Source organism: Neofelis nebulosa, chromosome 8 (assembly GCF_028018385.1).
Source record: "Neofelis nebulosa isolate mNeoNeb1 chromosome 8, mNeoNeb1.pri, whole genome shotgun sequence".
Taxonomy (NCBI): Eukaryota; Metazoa; Chordata; class Mammalia; order Carnivora; family Felidae; genus Neofelis; species Neofelis nebulosa.
Window position 1 is genome coordinate 80160567 of NC_080789.1, and position 21212 is coordinate 80181778.

At 39.6% G+C, this 21212-nt stretch overlaps 1 protein-coding gene across 2 annotated transcripts in view; it reads right to left on the reverse strand.

Annotated features, from left to right (window-relative positions):
• Positions 1-21212, reverse strand: part of FAR2 (fatty acyl-CoA reductase 2) — a 158143-nt gene that overhangs the window by 18117 nt on the left and 118814 nt on the right. For both annotated transcript variants that reach the window (XM_058743211.1, XM_058743212.1), the window contains exons 3-7: positions 18043-18218; positions 14931-15110; positions 4552-4729; positions 3159-3203; positions 616-734 (exon numbers count right to left, since the gene is read on the reverse strand). In XM_058743211.1, the coding sequence (XP_058599194.1) occupies positions 616-734; positions 3159-3203; positions 4552-4729; positions 14931-15110; positions 18043-18218 (698 nt within the window). The remainder of the gene's footprint in view (positions 1-615; positions 735-3158; positions 3204-4551; positions 4730-14930; positions 15111-18042; positions 18219-21212) is intronic.

Below are 21212 nucleotides of genomic sequence, written 5' to 3' on the forward strand. Positions count from 1 at the left end.
GTACCATGACAATGAGAAAGTGGGTCACATTCCTTACTTCTGGACATGGTTACTGGGCAAAATATAGTCTATGTTTTCTCCTAAATCCAGTTAAGCCCTGCTGGATTGAAAAACATCTAAATGGCTGATTTCAAATAAGAAAATTTTAATTCTATTTGTCATTTACTATCAAAGCCAAATATATAAACAACTTTTTTTTTTTTTTTTTTTTTTTGGTACTAGGAAATAGCCCCCATATGGTGATCTGAGATTTTGGCATTTATCAGGAAGTGAGCAGTTCTATAAAATATAAAAGATGCCCTCATTTCACCCACTTTTATCTCCTTTGCCTTGAAAAAGGAAGCTGTATTTTAAATTACCGAATAGAAGGAAAAACTCTTTTTGGTTATCAATTTTATGGTTAAAGGATTTAAAGAGTTTGTTACTTTATGATCAAAATGCACATCAGTATTTATAAAACACCTCCATGCATACGTGATAGCATATTTGAAACTATGTAAAATATTAAATCCTCTTTCACATTTGGGGTCTTCTGCAATCAAATGCATATAATAAGCCTAACATATTCACCCTCCTCCTCGTCAAAGCTCTGCAAGCTGGCTTATGCATGCACACCTGTGAACTGCTGTGTACCATCCTACAGCCAAGGTGAGATTGACAACTGTATCAACTGGAATTAAATCTGCCACTGCCATCGGAGTAGCTCTTATGGACCGGAGAAACCCTTTCCCGGCCTGCACAGGAAAAAAGAACATAAAATAGGTTTTAAGTAATAATTGGGGCTAATACTAATACCGCTAGTTACAACAGTTAGCACTGACTCGCTGCTGACTGGGTTATTGTGCTAAGGCTGACTTTTCTCAGCCGACCCAACCCCCCAGCCAAGTTCACCTCAAATGCCAGCATTTCCACAATAGTCCTCAGGTCCCTTTAGAGAGTGGAGTTCCTCAGATTTGTGAGAGGTTAGTATATCTAGTTAATAAACACCAACAGTTTTTTCACATTTAATAATTAATCCATGAGATATTTTAAGAATTAAGGTTTCCCAAATTTCCCACTATTACTAGTTTACCATTTTTTTAAAATTTTTTTTATTTAAAAAAAAATTTTTTTTTTTTTTAACGTTTATTTATTTTTGAGACAGAGACAGAGCACGAACGGGGGAGGGTCAGAGAGAGAGGGAGACACAGAATCTGAAACAGGCTCCAGGCTCTGAGCAGTCAGCACAGAGCCCCACGCGGGGCTCGAACTCACATACTGCGAGATCGTGACCTGAGCCGAAGTGGGACGCTTAACCAACTGAGCCACCCAGGCGCCCCTAGTTTACCATTTCTTAAATGATGTCATTTTCTGCTAGTGCCTAGTAGCTTACAAACAATAGTAGACACTAAAGGTTTAAGAGACACTTTTAAAAATTAGGGGCACCTGGGTGGCTCAGTTGGTGAAGCATCCAACTCTTGGTTTTTGGCTCAAGTCATGATCTCATGGTTCGTGAGTTCGAGCCCTGCATCAGGCTCTGTGCTGACACTGTGGAGCCTGCTTGGGATTCTCTCTCTCTCTCTCTCTCTCTCTCTCTCTCTCTCTCTCTGCCCCTTCTCCCCCTCCTCAAAATAAATAAACTTTTTAAAAAAATTAATAAAGTTCTACCATTCCACAAAAACTTTTTTATTACTTAGGAAAGGGCCACCACTTTTTGTTAAGTGTTAAGTATCTTAGTTCACAGATCACTGATCTTATGTAGGTGTAAGAATTGGGAATTATTAACATTAATAAATAAGTCATGCCAACAAATAAGTCAGTTAATAAATAGTCATGTTTCTTGATTTTATGAAGTTATTGATACCCTGCATATTTCTAGCATCGATTTGCAATGGTTAGCACTTTCTTATGTTCCTCATTTTTATTTTCTTGTAACTGGTTCCCCTTCCTTTGGATGTAAAAAATCAGTTTTAAAAAATTTAGAAAATCGGAATAAATGTGATTTATAAATAATATAAAGAAACTCATTCTAGGATCATGTTAAAATAATTATGTTCTAAGTTACCAAATATTAACCCCAACTAAGCTTTAAAGAAGAAAGAATTGAAGACAGGTAGAGAACAAAAAGAGAGGGGCTGCTAGAAAAATAAAGAAATCAGAAGGAAGTTCACTGTCCCTGTCTTTGACAGGTAGTCACAATTCACTCTCTTATATGTTAGTTCACGTTGGACCTAGCTCTGAGAAGAACAGAAATAACCTGAAGCATGAGGTTTCTAATAAGATTTAAATTCAGGGAGAGAATTGAATTCCTATTCATTGTCCTAAAGAGTAGAGTAATGGTTCTGGTCTTACAGTGTTTCAGCGTGAACTGTGAACTAGGTCACGGCTCATGTCAACCACATCAGCCTTCAGTGCAGGGAGAAACCCACTGATGATGACTTACAGGCACCACTGACATTTCTACTTGTCTGTGAGAGGGTTATTGGTGAAAAGTATTTACTAAAGTCATCAATTTTTACATGTGAAAAATTTGCTCCAGTGGGTGTTTCTCTTTCTTGTATCTGTTGAGCACCAGTTATTGATGTATGTATATATATACATACATATATATACACATACATATATGTATATATACGTACATATATATACATATATACATGTATATATACACATACATATTATGTGTGTGTGTGTGTGTATATATATATATATATATATATATATATATACATACATAGAATTTCTATCCACGCAAAACTCTTATATGTGTATTATAATAAAAAATTTAATCTTTGGGAATGTGACGTTTATTGCATCCCCAGTTTGGTGTACTAATTCAAGCTATTAATAAAGAGCAAAAAGGAGGAAACACTCCCATCTTGTGGTAATCAAAGGGAAATACAGACATGGTCCTTGATGCTCAGATTTTTCCAAAAATAACTCCTAAATCGTAATTGATCTCACAGGACCTCTGTTTTCCTGATAATAAAATCTACAAACAATAGAAGTAATTTCATCCTGCCTCTATTTTCCAATCAGCAAAACTGAGATTAAGTTGCTTCGATAATAATAAAGTAACATTTATGGTTTTGGATCAATGAAGCCATAGCAACACTAAGCATTTCCTTACCATTCCTCCACTACATTTCAAGTAGTTGTTTCTACAGTGTTATACATACCGCAATAATGAGTCCACTAGGTCCATTTAAGTTATCAACCCAACCCTAAAAGAAAAAAAGATCTCTATTGGTTACACATGTCAGAAAATCATAATATATCTGTAACATCTGCAGTCTGACTTTAATAAATTTCAAAAAAGAGCACTGAGACCCTGGCTGATAGAACAGTCTAAGCCAGTTTTTCTAAGGCCAGAGACAAAGATCAATGGCAAAGCACTGGATATTTCTGCACTTGTGCAAGAATTAAGATTCTGCCAGCATTCTGGAGGAGTCATGGGGAATTTCAAATTGTTCTATGACCTCTTACAGGCTAAATTGCACCTTGTCTTAATATCATAACCCGCCAATCCACTTATTAACCATCATTTTTCTCCACCTCAGTCCTGATTTTAATTCTCCAGGGGAACACTACAAATCAAACATGATTTGTAGGAATTATCCATTTCTCAAAAATGAGAAGTCATAGCGTCCAAACTCCACTTGTATTAGCTTGCTTAGAGATGTTAACAGGGAGAATATGTTCAGGAGCAGTTAGAGGAAAATGTCTTTCTGAGTTTGTCTCCTAAGCCCTAAAAGCAAGTCAGTTGACCTTATTCTGTCTGTTTCTTTATATGTAAAAGTCAAAGTGTGTGTGTAAAATAGGAGAGGAGACAGAAAAGAGAAGATGAAGGGATTGTTGAGTCTTCTACTAGGGACCAGGCACTACACTACACAAACACTCCTCATACATTGTCTCATTTGGTTGACTCTCCAAAGTGGGTCCAGTATTGGGCTAAAACAGTATTAGCCCAGTTTTATAGATGAGACCACTTAAAAGGCTCCATTGTCATAAGTAGTACAGCTCAAATTTGGGGGGCCCTAAAGCTTCACAAAATTGCTTCAAAAAAGATGGTATAATTTAGTGTACTTTCAAAAGGATATTGCAGTATACAGACACAAAAATTATTATTCCTACCCTGAGAACCTTCTGTGAACTTTGTGATTCTTATTTGCCCTGGCAGTTGTAATACTACCAGTTTGGCCATCAAGAACATTCTGGTATATTTAAACTATAGAGGGAAAGCCAAGAACTAAAACTATCTCCCATGGAATTTTCACACTAGGGTTAACAAGAAGTGAATTTAAGATCTCCAGCCAAGTCTAGGCTCCCAGAGGAGCATCATGCTGGACAGATTCTGAACCAAACATGGAGTTTTGTCCTAGTACAATGGGTTCATGTTCGATTCGCTGCACTCAGCTATATATTCTGAGAAGAGAGAGGCAGAGAGAGAGAGAGAGAGAGAGAGAGAGAGAGAGAGAGAGAGAGGGAGAGAACATCAGAAAGTAATTGGGTGAGAAGGATGCTGGTTTGGAAGCAAAGCAAGGAATCTGGAATCCAGGTGAGTGGGCTTACCGGGAAAGGCTCCTGCCAGGTTGCTCCCACAATGGAGGGCCTTATGATGGCAATGTTTAGGTTCCCACTCTCTTGTTGCACCACCATTTCTCCCAAGGCCTTGGTGTATGTGTAAGTATTGGGCCGATCCCCAATCAGCTTGGGTGTGATCTCATCAATAATAGCATCGTCTAACCACCTGAGGGTAGTCAGAGTACAAAAGAATTCTAGCAACATGTGTTAGACAATAAACCAAAAAAAGAAAGAAAAGAAAAAGAAGAAAGAAAGAAAGAGAGAGAGAAAAAGAAAAGTTCCCCAAAACAAGACCCTGTGAGACACAATCAAACAACACTTTCCATTTCTCGCTTGAGTTCTAGAATTTAGAACAGTTGCAGGATACCCAAGTTGAGTGGGTATCCAAATCCTGTGCGCTGAGTGAGCTCTTTGCTCTGCACTGCTAAGCCCAATCCCATCAGTTGAATCCTGCTTCCTCCCACTCAGATCGATAAATTCAGCAGCGATGCAATCTACAGCTTTATTATGTTTGATCTCTAATTATCACCAATTACTTCCTCTCCAACCGGTTCACAAGTACATCCAGGAGCACATTTGTGAGCTCCAGTCACCCTCCAGGAGCATGGCACGTTCTGTATTCACAGAGTTGAGAGGCTCGCATCCAGGGTGCTTCCGTGGCAGCCCGGCTCATTCAGTGTTGTCCAATTAACACCGAGTGCACTGATCTTGCAACCTTCAGCTTTTTGCTTTTAAAATTCTGTTCAATGCCTTAACAAATAAAAGCAACTACATTTGGCAGACTTACAATGTGTTTTAGCAAATCTATGAAATGCATTTTGGAGTTCTATTTGCAGTCTATGGTAATAGCTTGATAATTATTTCCAGAGATTTTGCATGAATTTTGAAGTGCTCTAGTAACTACGAATAGTCTGTCAAGTGGAGTGATTATAGTACACTGAAGCCACTTTACCAGAGTGATTATTGAATACCTGTACTGACAGAAAGACAAGTATCATGAATAACTGAGTTACCATGATATCAGCCTAATCTCTTTTTTAAAGATGTCAGAACTATTTTGTTAATTCCAAAGTCTATCTGTGCTTCTCAGAGAAAGCAATAAAATCATCAATTAAATATTTAATGTTTCTCTTAATTGGAAGGTCTATTTGGTTAAACATTTGATATAATACAGTTTTAAAAATTAGGCTACCTAAGGGGCGTCTGAGCGGCTCAGCTGGTTAAGCATCCGACTCTTGGTATTGGCTCAGGTTATGATGGGTCGTGAGATGGAGCCCCGCATTGGGCTGAGCTGGTTGGGACTCTCTCTCTCCCTCTCTGCCCCTCCTGCTGTCGCTCTCTCTCAAAATAAGTACACTTAAAAAAAATTAGGCTACCTAAATATGCTAGTGTGATTTTTATAATCCATGTGTTTGGTACATTTATTCCTATCTTAAAGGACTGAGCTCAGTCATACTATTTTGATTATAGGGAAATCTTAGCTGTTACCGCTTTGCTCCCATGACAAATTATTGAGCATTTAAGATGTGCTTATGCCAATACTTCAGGAAAACAACTCTCAATTTTAACACCTCTCATTGGATATTGGAGTGTCTGTAATGTTTTTGGTTTTCCTTGCTTTGCTGCTATGAGTGCTGAGTGTTCACTAATTACTCAAATGCCTTTTGACTTCAATTGAATAGGCAAAGGTCGAGAAGTTCCCAGAATAAAAACAACTCCAAATACTTAGAAAACCAGAAGATTTTCCAATTATATAGCCACCTGATGGTTGGGCTAAAGCTCATGGGATGATGCAGGCACCTCTCCATTTTATATTAATGTTACCTTTACCTCATCTTATTTGATGGTCAACAGGGGGTTAACTGACCTAAGACCCTTTTGTTTCACCTGCAAACATACAGAGGTTTCAAAAACTGCGATGGAGGAAATACAGCCTGATTTCAAGAAGGTTGTAAAGAAAAACATCTATGAAAAATCAGAACCCGGCCATGAGCTAGGATTATACGTCACATGGCGGGCACCAGCTGTTGTCACTGATGTTAGTGTGCACGGCAAGGGTAATACTTGGAGGCTTTGGTGAGTTAGCTTTTCTGCGAAAGTGCTGGTTGTGTAGGTTTCTAAGAACACAACTGCAGAAGTTGCAGCGCCCTGTAAATGGCCTCCCTCTACTAGTCATAGCTCTACCTGTGTTCCATAATATCATTTTCTATTCTATAGTACCGATCTTTTTACTTGTGAAAAATGGCAATAATTTCATCTGTTCTAAATTCTTGGGATATCATGAGAACGAACAGGAATATTCGCAACTACACTTAAAGCTATTTGATAAAACACAAGGAGCCAGGAAACCGAAGACATGTTGATTTTGGGGACAACAACCAAGGAGCATGTGTCTACAATGGTAATAGTTGGTTTTGAAATACCTTTTCTTGGGCGCCTGGGTGCCTCAGTCAGTTAAGCATCTGACTCTTGATTCTGGCTCAGGTCATGATCTCACGGTTCATGAGATGGAGCCTCGTGCCAGACTCTGGACTGACAGTACAGAGCCTGCTCGGGATTCCCTCTTTCTCTCTCTCTCTGCCCCTCCCCTGCTAGTTCTCTCTTTCTCACTCTCTCAATATAAATAAACCTAAAAAAATAATAAAATAACTTTTCTGTTTAATTTTGAAGTATTTTTTAAATGTTTACTTAGAAGAGAGAGAGCGCGAGACTGTATAAGTGGGGGAGGGGCAGAGAGCTAGGGGTACAGAGGATCTGAAGCAGGCTCTGAGCTGACCCACAGCAGAGAGCCCGACACGGGGCTTGAACTCATGAACCCTGAGATCATGACCTGAGCTGAAGTCAGATGCTTAAACGACTGGGCCACCCAGGCGCCCCAAAATACCTTTTCTAATTTTTTTTAATGTTTATTTATTTTTCACACAGAGAGAGACAGAGCGTGAGTGGGGAAAAGGAAGAGAGGGAGGGAGACACAGAATCTGAAACAGGCTCCAGGCTCTGAGCTGTCAGCACAGAGCCCGATGTGGGGCTTGAACCCACAAGCTGTGAGATCATGACCTGAGCTGAAGTCGGACGCCCAACCGACTGAGCCACCCAGGCGCCCCCCAAAATACCTTTTCTAATACAACCAAACAGTCCCTCACTTATCTCATCCAGGCACTTCCTGAGTTCAAAGTGGACACTGATGTAACAAACACACATATATATTGTGTGATACCCTTTTGGGGACATATAATCAGTTCATGCTCTTTTTTACCAAAGTCTGATTTGCTGCTGGTTGTTCTCAATTTGTTTTTAAAATAGTAAATAAGACAGCATGGGAAAAAAGACACTCTATAAATAAAAGTACATTTCTAAAATTAACCAAATGCTCTTCAGTGTACCTAAGATGTTTTGAACCGATAGGGCCTAGATTCTAAACTTCTACTTAAATTGCTGGGTTGCTTGGCTGGCTCAGTATAGGTTGAGCATCCGACTCTTGATTTCAGCTCAGTTCACAATCTCGCAGTTCATGAGTTCAAGCCCTGTCAGGCTCCAGGCTGCTAGTGCACAGCCTGTGTGGGATTCTCTTCCTCTCCCTCTCTTTCTGCTCCTCCCCCACTTTCTCTCTCTTTCTCAAAGTAAATAAACTTAAAAAAACTTAAAAAAATAAACTTCTACTTAATTTTGTTTCTAATGTTTATTTTTGAGAGAGAGACAGAGTGAGAACCGGGCAGGGGCAGAGAGAGAGGGAGACACAGAATCCAAAGCAGGCTCCAGGCTCTGAGCTGTCAGCACAGAGCCCCACGCAGGGCTCGGACTCACAAACTGTGAGGTCATGATGAGCCGAAGGTGGACACTTAGCTGACTGAACCACCCAGGCGCCCCAATAAACATCTACTTAAATTCGCTTCAAAGGAAGCAAAAGGCTATTGATTCTCAGAAAGCAACGTACATACGATTTCCTCTAAATATTACTATATTTTGCGGGGCTTGAGATTTATTGAAGCTTTCTCCTACTCTCAGTAATTTCACGACTGATGTATTTACCAAGTGAAAGAGCAAGAGGAATGTGCATCTTTCCTCCTAGGTTTCTTACGCAACAAGCAGGGCAAGACAATGGTGTATCAGGTGAAGCTGTCTGTTGCCTCCTGGTGACGTTCCTTCTCCCCTCTCATCTGAATTATGTTCTTCCCTTGATCATTGCAACTATCATTCTGTATGCACTTGCTCATGTGTCAGTTTCCCCACTTTCTAAGGAGTCCAAGAGAGCAGGGATTTTGTTTCTTCTCCCTGTATCCAGTCCCCTTCTGCTTCCAGGTACCTTATTCAGTCAATGAGGGCTCTCCCCACACGGCAGTCTTGATTGGCCAGTGTGTGTTCTCCATAGTGTTTGGGGAGCTGAGATGGACGATGATAAGAGAGAACGAGTGAACACAGAAGGAGGTGGGTTGTAGGGAGATCGTGGGAAGGGAAGAAAGGAGATGGATTTGTAGAGTAGGAAGCAAAATTGGGAGTTAAAAATTCCAGTTGGCAGTGATGAAAAGTGTTGAAGAGCTGAAAGGCTAAACGTCAACCAACTTCAACTTGGCAGAGTTGGCTTCAGAGTAAATGTAAACTTTTTACTGGGGAGACGGATATATCTGTGCCTAATGCTCCTGGTGAACTGGCCTCCGCATTTCCCTCTAAACTTTTCCTGAGTACCTATTCTGGCCTCCAGTGGTCGGATAATATGAAAAGTATTCATTTTGTTTAGGAAACAGGTAACCCTGCTCTGGTTTGTATTTAAAGCCCGGTAACATTAAAACTACACAGAATTTGCAGGGATTTTTTTTTTTTTTTTTTGGTCAGCTGCTTAGATGCCATCATAAGGCCATGCAATCCTGACAATAAACCCACAAATATTAAAATTAGTGTTTTCCTTTTCCCTGGAATAATCTTTCTTAGTGTTAACAATGTGTTTTTCAGTACCAAGGCAAAACTTTCCGACCTCTGACTTCCCTTCATATTTGTCACAGCTGATTGCTGTCAGTGTCTGATCAAAAAGCACAAGGCAGATTAGCTGTGCTTCTAGAGGCCAGGTGACTTCAAGAGTGTGATGTTTAGTAGGTACAAATCTATCTGGAACCTGTCATCAAGTAAAGCATCTAGGAATTGAAAAACAAAGTGAGGAGAGTAGGGGAGCAGAGGTGATTTGATGGCTGGAACATGACTGACCCCATGTCCAATGGAGCTGTTGAATGAAAAAGCACTCCGAGACATGATTTCCCAAACTTGCCTGCTCACCGGTAAGACTTATGTGGGGCCTCTGACAGAAGTTCAGATCCCTGGGTACCGTCTTACAACCACTAAATCAGTCTTTAGGGGTGACAGTTTGATAATCTTTGTTTTTAACAAGTGGAGTGGTGAGTCTTAGGGTCAGGCAAAGTGGGAAATCGCCAATTTAAAAGAGCACCGCTCCACAAGTTTAAGACTTGAATGATTTGGTATTAGGTTTCGAAAAAGCATTGCTTCTTGGAGTAAAAATTTCAGTAGAATTGAACTTTAAGAGAATTAAATCCCTGGCACCGGAGACGGAAGCCGTGACAGTTGTGGGTGTCCGGATCCGATGGTTGACCCGACAGGCATGTGCAAGCACATGTGTGAAGCAGTTGCCATGTCCTATTGGTTTTTCTCTCCCCAGATACAGGGGTGTTTTTTTTATATCTGTTGCCCCTCTCCAGTCCTAGGACCCCTCTCCTCCCCTGTCCATGGCCAGTGATGGCTCTCCCTGCCTCTGGTGACTGCCCATGTGGACCTATCCCCCTGCCCCCATGACCATATTAATGTGCCTAAAGAAGCCCACTTTCATCAAAGTCTTTTTTTGATTAAAACAAAATGGAACAAATAACCAAAGCCACCCCAGTCCACACACCACACACACACGACCCTCCTTCGGTGTATCCCCAGTGCCTACAGAATTAAGTACAATCCTCTACATGGTACTCAAAATCTCAGTATGGCCCCAGACATCTTCCCAGCTTGACCTCTAGCAGCTTCCCTACATGTAACACATGTGCGGCCGAAGTGGACTGACAGCCATATCCCAAACATGCGGCCGGTTTTCCTGCTCCAGTGGCCGTGCCTGGTATGTGCCCTCCTCTTCCAAGTCTGTGTCCTATGCCTGCCTGTGTTTACAGAGCCTTTCTACCTCCGCCAACTCCATCAAACTTAATATGTCCCACTTCCTCTACCACGCTCCATATATAATTCTACCCTGTTTTGTCTTGTGTTTTATTACGAGCTCCATGAGAACACGGTCTATATTTTAAGAAAGCACCTTTTAATCTCTTACACTGCCAAATGTGTGGGTGTACCGAAAAGACTGCAGCCATGTGACCAGAATCATGTGGCCATGGAGAAAAATGGTGTCTCTGTGACTTATTAGCTGAGAGACTTCTGAAGAGTTACTTAGCCTTTCTGAGCTTTTGTTCCTTTATTAGTACAGCAGTAATGATAATATCAACCCTAGAATATTGTGGTCAGGAACTGAATGTCTGTTAAAGTGTCTTTACTCAAAATAATTGCTCAGTGATGATTCACAGCTGCCCTTCCCTTCTTAATGCATATTTACTAGACTGTTTTAAGTATGCTATATAAAGCAGTAAATATTTATGGATCCACTTTTCTAGTTCCCGACTCTAGTTATTTCAAGTTGTTATACAGGTGCAAAAATCCTTTTCTTCTGTCTCCCCTACGAGGTGGTAACTTGGCCTGAAAAATATGGAAAGCACCAATCCCAAAGCCCTATCTTTTCTGGTCAGTCATGTGCATTTTTACAATAAACATTCTAAGGGCATCTGGGTGGCTCGGTTGGTTAAGCATCCGACTCTTGATTTCTGCTCAGGTCATGATCTCATAGTTGGTGAGATCGAGCCCCGCATTAGTGCAGAGCCTGCTTGGGATCCTCTCTCCCCCATTCTCTCTACCTCTCTCTCTGCCCCTTCCTGGGGCTAGCACTCCCTCATGTATACTCTCCCTCTCAAAATAAATAAACTTAAAAAAAATTCTACTTAAGCTGTTATTCTGGAAAACTGGAATTTCATTGGCAATCCCTGATCTAGTCGTGCACATGAGTTTCTAAAGGTAAATACCACCAACTTTAGAAGCTAGAAATATAAAGGCAGGGACATGAGTAAGAACGGTGGCACAATCCCATGACCAAGTGCCTGTGGTAGTTGGGACAAGGGCAGAGGACACCGGCAGGTAGGAGAGAGAGAACAGCCCATTGTTTAATGCTGATTAGTGGCCATGTTTGTCATACTAATAAGAAGCATTAACTCCTAATTTCAATTATTATTCAAATGTGGCTGGGGCGCCTGTGTAGCTCAGTTGGTTAAGCATCCACCTCTTGGTTTCAGCTCAGATCATGATCTCAAGGTCACGAGATACAGCCCCGCGATGTCCTCTGTGCTGAGCGTGGAGCCTGCTTAAGATTCTCCCCATCTCCCTCTGCCCCTCCCCTGCTTGCACACACTTGCACCATCTCTCTCTCTCAAAATAAAGAAACATTTTTTAAAAAGAAGAAAAAGTGGGCTGTCAGAAATAGGGATAAGATATGGGCATACAGGTGTTTTACACATAGGACTTCACATCCCCAAATATAAGCTTGCTATGGAATTCTGCCATCTATTCTCACGTTTGTCTAAACGAGCAAACAAGCAAACAAACGTCAGCCAGGACGGTGTGAAAATGGTCATCTCATTCCATCAACAAAATTTCATTTCATTCAGCAAATATTTGAGTCCCTACCAAGAGCTGGCAATGAAAGCAAGAAGAAACAAGAGACATTCTCTTCCTTTGTGAAACTCACTGCACAAGAGAGAACACAGATAAATAACCAGCTATTTAGAATAACCCTTGTAAGAGCAATGAAAAAGATGGACACGGGGGACGACGGCAACTCCAGAGGAGGCCGCCTCAGTGCAATGGCTTCCAGGGCTTCCAGCTCTGATGTCTGAGTAGGAATTAACCAGGGAAGCAGAGGTGCAAGTAGTTTCCAGAAACAGAACCGTCACGAGCCAAGGCAGAGAGGTATGAGGGAGAGGACAGACTACTTCAATGTGGCAAGGGAGGGCTGCCGGAGATGATGCTGGAATGTGGTCCTGAATGTAACATTCTGAGTGAATCATGTGCGCTTATGACTTTTCCCTGTTTAAAAAACAAACAAACACACAAACAAAAAAACAAACCTTGGTTCCTTAAGTGCATGCAAAATATATTCTGTGGAGACAAAAGTTATCTCATTTTTAGTTCTGTTTGGCTGCCTAGTTTTAAAAATAATTATACACCTTGGAGAGCATTACATGACAGAGAGACATAAATTTTGTACAAATGTCAATTACAGTTTGATCATAAATCAGGTAGCAATTACCTGCCTTTACCAGGGGATGGATAGTGGGGAAGGATGGAAAGTGCTGAACACCTGAAGTAAATCAACTCCTCTTCTGGGAGATGAGTTTATTCTTGTTTAAAATCTAGGGTTATAGGGGCGCCTGGGTGGCTCAGTTGGTTAAGCGTCCGACTTCGGCTCAGGTCATGATCTCGCGGTCTGTGAGTTCGAGCCCCGCGTCGGGCTCTGTGCTGACTGCTCAGAGCCTGGAGCCTGTTTCAGATCCTGTGTCTCCCTCTCTCTCTGACCCTCCCCCGTTCATGCTCTGTCTCTCTCTGTCTCAAAAATAAATAAACGTTAAAAAAAATTAAAAAAAATAAAATCTAGGGGTATAAAGTGTCTGGACACAGCTTGGGAGGGAGGAAGTGCTATGGAGCACCTGGAGGAGCCCCTTTCTGGGGAGGAACTGAATCTCATTCCCTATCTCTTCTCTCTGGCAAACTCTCTGAGACTTTCAGTGCTGCCTCACATCGTGCTGTGATCTGTCAGGGGCCTGGACAGGTCAACAGTGGAGTGGGCCTCTGGAGTCTCAGCAGTCAAGTCTGGAATCAAAGCAGGTCTGCCCCTTTCCTGGGTGCAGCAAATACGTAAGCACCACGTTTAACAAGAGACAGCACTGTAGAGGGCAGCTGACTGACAGACAATTCGATTCTGTCCAAAAACACTGGGGGTTTCCACATCTGCTCTCATATACCGACTCTGGGTGTCGGAGCATCTTTTCTCCAGCCATCCCGACAAGCTCTGGACTCAGAAGGTTCCTTTGCACCAGTTAAGCAAATCATCGCTTATTAGTGACTTTAGGTAACCTCCGGGTCCTTTAGATGACTTTCATTCTTCTTTGTCCTGGATATTTTAAAATGACAGGTAAAAATATCTATTCTCAGAGCTGTAGGAGATAAAAATGTTTGCCCTGAAGGGAATGAACTCTTGATTTAGCTAAGCTTCATTTTAAAAAGTATATCTTAAATAGAAATACCAGTATTATATGAAAGTAAAATCTGACAAACTTCACTGTGAAATAGTCTATTTTCTCTGATGTATTACTTTTTTTTGCAGAGTTTGTTTGTTTTGTTTTTTAAACAAGGTAAACTTGGTAAACTGGACAGAATAATGGAGAATGTAATGAAGAATATATATTCTTTTTTAATGAAGAATATGAAGAATATAAATAATGAAGAATATAAACAGAAAACAAAAACGTACTTATTCTGAGACCATGGTCACGTCCTAAGAAGAAAGTGGTTCCTATTAGCAGGCAAGAAGAGACAAATGCTATTTTTCCTTCTCAATAGGACAATAAGGAAAGTGTATCTGGGTCTAATCGACCAAAAGACGGGCAATTTCTGCCAGATCTGGGAGGATTTCTGCTTACCTATTAGTTCTTTATTAACCGATTAACTGCTATTCAACACTCTAGTGCAACTGCTTCATAGAACTCAATTCATCATCGCTACAAGATGGGCATTGTTGTTAGCCCCACCTCGCAAATGAAGGAACTAAGGCTCAGAGAGGCCAAGGAACCTACCTAAGGTCACACAGATATAAAGCTGCAGAACCCCTGTAGGTCTGACTTTCTTCTGCACTTTCATACTATCTGCTCTACTTATTTTCTCTGGTGACCACGCAAGCTCATTAAGAAGTGAGAAACCACCTCTACGGAAAGCATTCCCAAGTGCCTCTTGCAATCCTAAACCACTTAACAAAACTTTTCTGTGGGATTTATCTATGCCTGGCCTTCCTCCCCCCCCCCCCCCCCCCCCCCGCCACCAACGTCTATACTTCCCCACCCTGGAAATGACAGGAATAGCAGGGACAGGGGAGACAAAACAAGCACCTTTTCAAAGCATGCAGTTTCAAGGATGACTCACTTCGTTACCTCATTAATGAATGACTACAAAGAAGCAGAGAGAACAGCTATCTGCCCACCTCTTGACCCCCCTCATCTGACCCAACTTACTCCATGGAGTCGATGATTTTTTTTGGCTCCACAGGGCATGGATAGATGACTTCATCGATGTGCTTCAGGTTACAATTTGAAAAGGCCGTAGAGATATGTATGAAGGCTTCAAGCTTTGGCATCTGACTGGCCATAAGCAAGAGCTGCTGGGTGGCAGTGACATTAAGTTGCACGGCATGCCTGCAGAAGGTTAAGCAGAGGGAAGAACAATGAGGCAACCCAGCACCCTGCCTTGCTGGAACTGTATCTACTCCAATAACTTGCATGTCCATCTGAATTTTGTGGCTGCACCAAAGGACCAGGAAGATTGGGCGCCTGGGTGGCTCAGTCAGTTAAGCGTCTGACTTTGGCTCAAATCCTGATCTCACGGTTCGTGGGTTTGAGCCCAATGTCAGGCTCTGTGCTAACAGCTCAGAGCCTGGAGCCTGCTTCAGATTCTGAGTCTCCCTTGCTCTCTTCCCCTCCTCCACTCACGCTTTCTCTCGCTCAAAAATAAATAAAACATAAAACAAAAACAAAAACAAAAACAAAAAAGGACCATGAAGAAAAGTATGGGTCATGGCTACAGTTACGTGATGCCTGGAATGTGTTATATGTTGATTATGCATTCTGTGCACATAAATCCTATTCATGGAAGCATTGTGCATAGTGCATGTAGAGATCACTTGGTTCTAAATCAGCCGGAAGGGGGGAAAATCATAATCCTATGAATTTGTAAAGGGGCTTCTCAAGCAGCCATTAAAAATATAAAAATACATAAACTGAGCCTTTGACTCAAGAAGCTGGAAAATTCAAATAAATTGTAGGGGAGCAACAGTGAATACAGAATGAGAAAGATACATTTCTCTTGCAAAGGTCTGGGTCAGACATAAAAACTGATGTCAAAATACTGAATTTTAGCTAACAGAACACAAAGTTCTATACACACAATATGTGGTGACAATGAAATAGTTGATTCTAGAAGTAATATGGCTTATATAATATTAAGAACCCTATTAATCTAACTAAAAAAGAAAAACTAAATGGTCCTCTATATGATTTTGAAAAGTTTAAAAAGGACATTCAATATCCATTGCCAATTTATTTTTTAAAAATTCACTAAAAGAAGAATAAAATGATTAAAGTATGTCTATTTCACTTTGCTGGCTTGTATCTTGCTTCATGGTGAAAAGTTAGGAACACCCCTTTTAAAGTCAGGGCCAAGAAGGATGCTTACAGTCACTACTACTAACTATTGTTCTGAACTTCCACCTTGTAATAAGAGAGGAAAATAAAATTAACTAACAGATACAAAAATTATAAAGACAGTCACAAAAATTGTGATCAGATTACATAATTGTGTTTCTGGAAAACAAACAAAAAAGCTAAAACAACTATCCTGGGATATGCAATAATTCATTCAGTAAGGTATCTATTTATAAAGTTATGTAAAAGGAAAAAAAAAACCGGAGAATATAATGGAAGAAAGGCACACATTCAAAGCTGAACATTTGAAAAATATGTCAGGTGAATAATAAATAAATGGGATATATAAAGAAAATTATAAAACTTCATGGAGGGTCACAAAAATTGAATAAACAATACATTGTTCTTGATAGGAAGAGAAAATGGTTTAAAGATGTTAAGTTTTTCTAAATCAGTTGACATATTCAAGGTAATCCTAATCAAAATCCCAACTTTTTAAGAACTTGGGAAAATTATTCTAAGTTTAATCAAGAAGTATTAGCAGATGAGAATAGCAAAGAAAATTCTATAACAGGTGAATGATGTGTGTATGCTTGTCTAATAACATAAAAATTACAGTAATAAAATACTGTGGTATTGGAAGAGAAAGCCTAATTCATGGAACAAAATAAAGAGCTCAACAATGGAAATTTAGTATATGAGTTCATTTTAAATAAAGAGTAAAAGAAAATCATTTAATAAATGTTGCTTAAGAAGTAGCCATCTGTTAGAATTTTTCTCAAAAGCTACTCTACATTCACACCCACACCACTTTTCTTTTTATAGAATTTTCTTATTTCTCTTTACAGGCAAATAAACTTTAAATGGGTCAAAGACTTAAACATGAATATGAAGCAATAAAAATTCTAGAAGAAATTATGAATAACTGCATAAATAATAAAAATAGTTGAGGGCAAATGATAAACTGTTAAAATATTTTGGGCCTTATAAAAGACAAAAAATTAGTATGCTAAGACTTCTAAGAAGTCGTAAAATTGACAAGAGAAAAGTGTTTCAATAGAAAAACAGTCAAAGAACATGAATCGGCATTTCACGAAAGAATAAAATGCCAATCAGCATTTCAACATCTTCAACTTTTCTAATCAAAATATGCAATGGCATTTTCATTGCATAGGCAACATTAAAAATAATTAAAGGATTCTAACACAGTGCTATTCAGGTGTCAGAAATCAGCATTCACGCACACAGGGACAATTACTTCAATCACGCCTTTTTGGAAAACAATTTATCATTAACTGTTCAACGTTAAACATAAACTGTTTATAACCTGGGCATTATCTGGTACATCTCTAACAATTTTACTTCTGGACATGTACCCAAAGTAAAGCACACAAGGATTTACAAAATGCGAGCACAGAGATGTTCATTGAAGAGTTTTTTATAATAGTGAAAAATTAGAATAATCCAAAAATACCCACTAAAATAGAACTGGTTAAGTATATTATATACACATACAATGGAATGTCATGTAGTCGTTTGAAATTACAAAAGAATATTCATTGACAATGAAAGACATCCAAAAGTAGAATTGAGCACATTGCTAAAACATTATCAGTATGATGCCATTATTTTTTGGCAAGGTTGGACATAAATCTATTTTATTATGGATGTGTAAAGTAAAGTTGGAATGGTTATCTCTGGATGGTGAAATTTTTGGAGAAGTTTTACTCCTTTATATTTTTACTTATTGAGAATATATATATATATATATATATATATATATATATATATATTTACTTGTTTGTTTATTTATTTATTTATTTACTTATTTATTTATTTATATTTTAACAGAGACCACGAAGGAACTCACACGCACGTGCATGCGCACACATACGTACACATACAAGCTGTGAGACGAAGAATGTACCTCAGAGGATCATCAAAGCGCACAGTGGCCGCACAGTGGAAGATAATGTTCGTGCAGGAGAGAAGCTCCTGCATGTCCTCCTTGCTGATGGCGAAGTCATTCTGATTGAGATCTGCGTAGATCGCTCTGATCTTCTCATGCACATTTGGACAGACTTCTTTGACCTTTTCAAACAGCTAAAACATAAATATAAATCAATATGCAGAGAGCGGCATCACCGCATTTCCCTGACTCATTTCAGGGTCATTTCCCAAACCTGGTTTTGTTTGTAATATCACTCAAAGAAGGCATTTACTCAAGAGCCATTTGTTCTACTTCATGCGATTCGGTCAGTATAGTACAATTTCCGCTCCTCTTAATTTGATAAACATTAAAAAAAATCAGTTTTAATTACCAGTAAGGAGTATCTTTTGAACTTTTCCTGCAGGGTGAAGGAAAGGTGAAGTCATCTGTATCCCACCCCATCCTCTTTTCCCCTACAAGGCAGCTTTGTGTTCATACCTTGGTGATTGTTTCCATTTTGGGCTGGGAAATGTGCTTTTCAGCACAAAATGACCAGCCTTTACCAAGTACCAGCAAAATCACTGGCCTTTACAAAGGAGGTCTTATGGGCACAAGTTCAAAACAACTTGGTTAACTGGCCCAGATGAACAAGATGTCTCAGCAGCACAAACATAATTAGAAAATAACAAATGAAGCAACTTTGTAATGGGTAAAACAAATAAAACTTTTATATAATCTCATTCTAATATCAATGGCAGTTATTGTCTAGTAAGACAATTACATGAGTCTATGTACTTTTTATGGGATTTTAATTGATTTCTTAATATTCTAATTTATTTATGAAGGGAAAAGGAATGAGCACTGGCAGTTTTAGCTTTTATTACAATTACTCAGATGGAACAGTCTCTCCTTTCCCCTCCACACAGAAGTCCTGAGGTTAAATTGGTCTTTCCCATTTTCTCAGCAAACACAATTTTAATAAAATGGTCTTTGCTTCAACTATTCTGTTAAAATGAAATTTTACTGTAGAATTGGTATGGTATGTGAACAGTGAGGAAAAGTAAGGCTGAATGTTTTAAAAGGTTAGGAGCAGAGAAAATTGGTCTGTGGTTTTAATCATAATACAGTAGCAGAGACTGTCCTCTGTTTTTCTTCAATCCAAAAGAATGTTTTCAGGATCATCTTTGATCCTGAGTAGCAGGTTTCTTCTCTCCATTAGAGATCTACCCTAAGCTTTTTAAATTGAATAGTAAGAAGTTAATCTTAGGTAGTCAGAGGAATCATGTCTCATCTGAATCAGGCAAGACCACGTTCAGTTTTCTAGGTGTGCAAGATGGTTTGGCATTGATCTAGCTGCATTTCAGGGACGAGAGGCAAAAAAACAACAACAAAAACAAAAACACCAAAAAAACCCCTTCCAGGCTGCTCCGCCATCTTGGTCCCTCCTCAGGCACGACCATGTTCATTTGCCCTTCTGGGAATCCAGTGAAGGTGACCAGGGAAGGAAGTCAAATTCACACACTGGTGTGGCAAGTTAATAAACTCCTATCTTTGACCTACCGTCTTCCTGCACTGCAGGATCAACCTTTTCAGTAGGGTGTTAACTACAATTCTGAAAAGAATTTGGAAGTTAAATCACTCCTCAATGCTTTTTCTGACATTGGGATTGATGTGTCTAAGGGACCTTCTCAAAAAAAGTCATTCTAGTTCTTCCAGAAAAGTTTTTAACAGCTTTTCTAATCCTGATGAATCATATGCATGTTAAATACTGTTTTTCACAATCAAATGCTGTCCTTCTTATAGTCCATGTTAATCATACAACGAATTGGGTATCTGGGGATAAACTTACCTAAAATTCACACAATTCCCCCCTTTTAAGAAATGGATTTGTAGAAGGCTCTTTTTTGAGTCTACGTGACAGATTTCATTCACAAGAAATTTATTCAGGGTTTCTGTGGAGTCTTTGACTTTGGCCTGTGTTGACTTCTGGCTACATAAGAGTATTAGGTGGAAAATGACTTGTGTGTCCATCCTTCGCACAAGATGGAGTGTGTCCACTCCATCGCAGTGGGGTTCCTCACACATGATGTAAGCTACCATACATAGACTTTCCTTTGCCTTCACTTTTATGACTTTAAAAGCAGAGAATACTGTTACGCCAATATTGTACTTTCAGACCACTTGTGCAATGTCAAAATACCACATTTACTGCCTTATTATTTTAGGAGATAATTACTATTACAGGAGATAGTGTTCCCATCTATATTCTATTTATTAATTTACATTTATGAGAGGGCATATCTGAGTGAACACAGTATAATTTATTTTTTAAAACATCTAAGTTTTCTAATCCAGATGGGATTTATTATGGTCAATTGGAATAAATCAGTGAATTGGCTGCATCAGTTCAAACCGCAGTGCTAAGTGAGGGTCACATTTTACGATATCCAGGCCCGAGAATACGACTGGTCTCATCTGGACTCTCACCGTTTTGCTACAGCCTCTAACAAAACAATACTTAAATAGAGTGATGAGATTACAGCCAACTGCCATCCAACAGGTCAGTGCTTTTCATAGTGTTATCCACAAGTGGACTGCATTGAAATCACCAGAATACATGTTAAAAATGCATATCTCCAGAGCCCATCTCACACACACTAAATACAAAATGACGGGGGCACACCAGGAGTTTGATTTCACGTCAAGTTCCCTGGCTGACTTTAACTGATCCCAAGAAAAGAACTTCTTCGGCTGGGGCGTTAACATGGATAATTGCTGGTGAACAATAGTGTATGACTCATCTTCCTTTATAATTGTCCAGACCAGTTACAGGGCATCAGTGGTTTTCAACCTGTGTAGGCCTAAGAGAAATCTAGGCACCGGTTAAGAATGACTTCCTTACTCTACGCTCAGAGATCCTGACTCAATAGGTTTGGCATGCAACCCAGGAAGCTGTATTTCTTAACGAGCTCCACCGACAGGTCTGATATCTAGGTACCATACTTGGTGAAAATTAGTTTTGAAAGTTTGTGTCCATTTTTAAAATCGGGGGCTTAAATTACCCCCTCTGGTTGGTAAATTCCTTGATTCTTGTTTATTTCTTTATGCTTGACTGCACCCAGTTCATTGAAAAGACTCAAATGTTGCTTGTTAAATTGAAATGAATT